This window comes from Pseudophryne corroboree, chromosome 5 (genome assembly GCF_028390025.1).
Source record: "Pseudophryne corroboree isolate aPseCor3 chromosome 5, aPseCor3.hap2, whole genome shotgun sequence".
Classification (NCBI taxonomy): domain Eukaryota; kingdom Metazoa; phylum Chordata; class Amphibia; order Anura; family Myobatrachidae; genus Pseudophryne; species Pseudophryne corroboree.
In genome coordinates this window covers 14,529,326-14,535,325 of record NC_086448.1, presented here as the reverse complement: position 1 = coordinate 14,535,325, position 6,000 = coordinate 14,529,326, and the positions used below count along the sequence as shown (strand labels likewise).

Below are 6,000 nucleotides of genomic sequence, written 5' to 3'. Positions count from 1 at the left end.
GTTGTTCAGGAATGAATGTTATGGGGGTTAATAATACTGTAGGAACAAAAATGCCTAAATTATGTAATTTTATCAGTTTTTATAAATTTTTGAGGGAAAAAAAAAATACTATTCCAAAACCAAAACACATGAGGGCGGTTTTGACAAAACCAAAACCAAAGCAGCAGCAGCCACCTCTACTTATAAATGAATGATGACAGTAACAGGGGATGTGGCCTCCTCCACCGACCATCGCTCTTGCCCAGCAGGGGGCACTAAAGGCTTACACAGAACACGCTGCCAGCAGGCAGCTGCCCGGGTGCTGGTAGGAGGGTGGCTGCTTTCTCTGTGTACCATCTGGAGACGCTGCCCATATCTGGAAGCCCTGGCACAGGATGCAGTCGGAGGTGAGCTTGTGACAATAATGACACTTATCCCCATTAACCCCTCTGCTGCCAGCTGGTGTTATCCTGGGCAGCTGCTCCCGTACGCTAACACTATTGTGTAAGGGCAGAGGCGCCCTGTGCCCCAGGTAACGCTGTCTGATATGGGCCTCTGAAACCGATTAATCCCAATCTGTCACTTCTCACCGCGTTAACCCTTCGGTGGCAGTATCTCTCCTGCCCTGACCTCAGATTGCACTACAGGTAATCACGGTGAGATCAGCACAGGTGATAATAAATCATTTCCTCCTCCAGGTGTGTTCTGTGTATTGTACACATAAGTCCTGGGAGGGGACTTGGAGCCCTATAGACGAGAGAGTCCTCACATGACCCCGGATAGCGTCAGTGTTAGCTCAGTGGGAATCAGACCGTCGACAAGCATTATGGTAGCCCCCGGAACGCAGACACCGGGATGTCGGCATGTGTGGGATTCCGGCCAGGGCAGGAGATCCAACCCTAACATCCAGTATTCGTCTTATACCGAAGAGATATTACTGATCAGAGCACACATCATATTCCCCCACCTGCATTACTGGCCCCCGGCCCCCTGTACGGAGCACCGCACAATGGGGTCTATTCATGAAGCAGTGAAAAGTGTGGAGAAGTGAGCCAGTGGAGAAGTTGCCCATGGCAACCAATCAGCATTGAAGTAACATTTATAATTTGCATACTATACAATTGTATGGAGCAGCTGATTGGTTGCCATGGGCAACTTCTCCACTGGCTCACTTCTCCACTCTTTTCACTGCTTCATGAATAGACCCCAATGTCACATCCACCAGGTGACACTTTACAAAATAAGGATGGAGCCCGAGAGACATCTAGATGTGACCCCCATCTGCAACTCTGCAGTGCACGGAACACACGCGTGTGAGACTGTCACCAATGAGCGTAAGAGACGCCATCTGGCTCCCTGAGGTGGACTAGAAGCAGAAGACACAGAGGGAGGCTTTGCCCATAGCGACCAACAAGGCTGTAACCAACATTTACCTAGTGCGTCCTATATAATGATAGTTACAAGCTGGCAGTTGCTATGGGCAACTTCTCCTGGTTAGAATTTTTGATACATTATCCGCTAGTTTTTTGTAGGACAGAACATGCGGAGAGTCTCCTCCCGTGCGGCGGTTCCCACGGCTGCGTTACATGGAGAATCGGTGTCTGGTGTGTAAGCCCACGCGTCAGTGACTGCCAACTCCGAACAATCCCATTTCCTGCGTCGGCTGCTGAAGCAATGACCTGAGCTGCAGGGACTGTCCGGGGGCTCACGTGTTCCTGACCCGCAAGTGTCCCCCTCCGCAGAGCGCCCCGGCCATGTAGAGGGACAGGCGGGGGTGATAATGCTGCCCATTGTCCAACTCAAATTAGTGGCAAAATAAAAGATTAAAAAAATAAGTTGTGATGACAAAAAAATAAATAAAATCACCTGACCTCAGCAGTGTGATGTGCCGCCCCCGACAAGTGCCGCCCATGGCAAATGCCGCCCCCGGCAAGTGCTGCCCTTATCCCATCACATCATTCAGTTTACAGAGAAAACACAGCAGAACTTAGGGCAGAGGTTCCCAAACTCCGCCAATACAGTCCAGGTTGTAAGGATATCCATGTTTGAGCCCAGATGGTTAAATCAAACTGACTGAGGTACTAATTAAGTCACCTGTCTCAAGCATGGATATCCCTAACACCTGGACTGTAATGGCGGAGATTGTGAAACTCTGACACGGGGGGGAGCAGGAAATGCGCCTGCTGACACTTATTTTATTGATTTTATTGTCAACTGTTTTTATTGGAAAGCGTCGTACACGCAGAAATACTAGAACGCCAAGGAACATAATATTATGTGCAATTAGGTGACAGCTGCGGCAGCTGAGTGACACCCTGTCTCAGCGCGCCATTAGCAGATGAATGAGGGGGGTAAATATCCTAAAGAATAAAAGGCAAACGTTGCTCCTCACCTCTATGGGGGAAATTCAATTCTTTTGCCGGCCGGCAGCCACTAGCTGGAGCCCAACGGAGCAATTCAAGTGTTGCTCCATTCGGGTGCGCACGGCTGCAGCGCTGACATTACTGTTATGTTGTTCCCTCATTGTGACGGGCTGGTAACTAGTGATATATCTTTTGTAATATAGCTACTTTATATGTAATATATGAAAGAAGCCATTTTGATTATTTACCATCTAGCTACTGAAGCTTCCTATTCCACGCATTCGCCAGCCCCACCTCGCACGCCCCTATGCGCACTAGAGCTGAATGAGCGCGTCTGGAGGTATATGTCACCCTCATCAATCTAGATATGTCTCACCCTGGCAGCTGAGTGATACTAAAGGAATCTACTGGAATCTCACCAGGATCCAGAAATAATTTATATCTTGCGTACATACCTTACAAAGCAAAAACGCTCATTTATAGGACCCAACACCGCCTACCGCTGTTACCGCCATATTGCCTGACATACCCGGCCTGTTACAGCATTTCAGGATTTGGTAAATAAATTCTTATTTTTCACTTCAAGACTTTTGCCCGGTTACTGTTGTCACATTGGAGTAAATAGTAATTGTAATACCAGGATCACACGTCATCTACCCACTTTTGGTATACGCTGGACGCAGCTGAATGGGTTGGCGTGCACGAAAGTTCTATAAACTGCTCAGCCAACCACAAGCATTTTCCTACGCTGACTCTGCGGCAAAGGGGAATGTCTGACCATTAACGCCACAGCTGTTCTATTTATTAGAGCGAATATTTATTTATATTTCTCTGACGTCCTAGTGGATGCTGGGAACTCCGTAAGGACCATGGGAATAGCGGCTCCGCAGGAGTCTGGGCACATCTAAAGAAAGCTTTAGGACTACCTGGTGTGCACTGGCTCCTCCCCCTATGACCCTCCTCCAAGCCTCAGTTAGATCTCTGTGCCCGAACGAGAAGGGTGCACACTAGGGGCTCTCCTGAGCTCTTTGTGAAAGTTTTAGTTTAGGTTTATTATTTTCAGTGAGACCTGCTGGCAACAGGCTCACTGCATCGAGGGACTAAGGGGAGAAGAAGCGAACTCACCTGCGTGCAGAGTGGATTGGGCTTCTTGGCTACTGGACATTAGCTCCAGAGGGACGATCACAGGTCCAGCCTGGATGGGTCCCGGAGCCGCGCCGCCGGCCCCCTTACAGAGCCAGAAGAGCGAAGAGGTCCGGAAAATCGGCGGCAGAAGACGGTCCTGTCTTCAGATAAGGTAGCGCACAGCACCGCAGCTGTGCGCCATTGCTCTCAGCACACTTCACACTCCGGTCACTGAGGGTGCAGGGCGCTGGGGGGGCAGCACCCTGAGACGCAATAAATCGATAAAAACCTTATATGGCTAAAATAAATGCATCACATATAGCTCCTGGGCTATATGGATGCATTTAACCCCTGCCAGAACATACAGAAAAACGGATGATAAGGCCGCCGAGAAGGGGGCGGAGCCTATCTCCTCAGCACACTGGCGCCATTTTCCCTCACAGCTCCGTTGGAGGGAAGCTCCCTGGCTCTCCCCTGCAGTCACTACACTACAGAAAGGGGTTAAAAAAGAGAGGGGGGCACTAATTAGGCGCAGTATAAATAATACAGCAGCTATAAAGGGGAAAACACTTATATAAGGTTATCCCTGTATATATATATAGCGCTCTGGTGTGTGCTGGCAAACTCTCCCTCTGTCTCCCCAAAGGGCTAGTGGGGTCCTGTCCTCTATCAGAGCATTCCCTGTGTGTGTGCTGTGTGTCGGTACGTTTGTGTCGACATGTATGAGGAGAAAAATGATGTGGAGACGGAGCAGAGTGTCTGTAATAGTGATGTCACCCCCTAGGGGGTCGACACCTGAGTGGATGTACTGTTGAAAAACGCCGACACGGATACTGACTCCTGTGTCGACGGTGAAGAGACAAACCGTGTTTTCCAATAGGGTCACAAGTTACATGATTGAGGCAAAGGAAAATGTTTACACATTTCTGATAATATGAGTACCACCAAAAAGGGGTATTATGTTGGTGAGGAAAAACTACTTGTAGTTTTCCTGAATCTGAGAAATAAAATGAGGTGTGTGAGGATGCGTGGGTTTCCCCCCGATAACAATTGATAATTTCTAAAAAGTTATTGGCAGTATACCTTTTCCCGCCAGAGGTTAGGGTGCGTTGGGAAACACCCCCTAGGGGGGATAAGGCGCTCACACGCTTGTAAGAACAAGGGCTCTACCCTCTCCTGAGATGGCCGCCCTTAAGGATCCTGCTGATAGAAAGCAGGAGGGTATCCTAAAATGTATTTACACACATACTGGTGTTATACTGCGACCAGCAATCGCCTCAGCCTGGATGTGCAGTGCTGGGTTGGCGTGGTCGGATTCCCTGACTGGAAATATTGATATCCTAGATAAGGACAGTATATTATTGCCTATAGAGCAATTAAAAGATGCATTTCTATATATGCATGATGCACAGCGGAATATTTGCCGACTGGCATCAAGTATAAGTGCGTTGTCCAATTCTACCAGTAAAGTGGTCAGGTGATGCGGATTCCAAACGGCATTTGGAAGTATTGCCTTAAAAAAGGGGACATTTGGGGTCGGTCTTTCAGACATGGTGGCCACGGCAACAGCTGGGATATCCACGTTTGTACCCCAGGTCGCCTCTCAAAATAAGACGCCGTATTATCAGGCGCAGTCCTGTTTGGCAAGCGGACAAAAGGGTTCCTCTTTTCTGCTCGTGACAGAGGGAGAGGAAAATGGCTGCAGTGATCAGCCAGTTCCCAGGAACAGAAACCCTTTTCCGCCTCTGCCAAGTCCTCATATGACGCTAGGGCTTTACAAGCTCAGGCACGGTGGGGGCCCGTTCTCAATGAATTTCAGTGCGCAGTGGGCTCACTCGCAAGTAGACCCCTGGATCCTTCAGGTAATATTTCAGGGGTACAAATTGGAATTCGAGACGTATTCCCCTCGCCGTTTCCAAAAGTCTGTTTTACCGACGTCTCCCGCTGACAGGGAGGCAGTTTTGGAAGCCATTCACAAGCTGTATTCCCAGCAGGTGATAATTAAATACCCCTCCTGCAACAGGGAACGGGGTATTATTCCACACTATTGTGGTACCGAAGCCAGACGGCTCGGTGAGACCGATTTTAAAATCTAAAATCTTTGAACACTTACATACAGAGGTTCAAATTCAAGATTGAGTCACTCAGAGCAGTGATTGCGAACCTGGAAGAAGGGGACTACATGATGTCTCGGGACATCAAGGATGCTTACCTTCATGTCAAAAATTACCCTTCTCACCAAGGGTATCTCAGGTTATGATACAGAACTGTCACTATCAGTTCAGACGCTGCCGAAGGGATGGTCCACGGCACCCCGGGTCTTTACTGAAGTAATGACCGAAATGATGATATTCCTTCGAAGGAAGGGAATTTTAGTTATCCTTTACTTGGACGATTCCCTGATAAGGGTAAAATCCAGGGAACAGTTGGAGATCGGTGTAGCACTATCTCAGGTAGTGTTGCGGCAGCACGATTGGATTCTCAATATTCCAAAATCGCAGCTGGTTCCAACGACTTGTCTTCTGTTCCTAGG

At 48.6% G+C, this 6,000-nt stretch overlaps 1 protein-coding gene across 1 annotated transcript in view; it reads left to right on the top strand.

Moving 5' to 3' along the window:
• The first annotated feature begins 287 nt into the window (after positions 1-287).
• Positions 288-6,000, top strand: part of NRBP2 (nuclear receptor binding protein 2) — a 315,133-nt gene continuing 309,420 nt past the window's right edge. Inside the window, exon 1 of the mRNA XM_063921103.1 lies at positions 288-386. Coding sequence (XP_063777173.1) covers positions 375-386 — 12 coding nt within the window. The 5' untranslated portion in view covers positions 288-374. The remainder of the gene's footprint in view (positions 387-6,000) is intronic.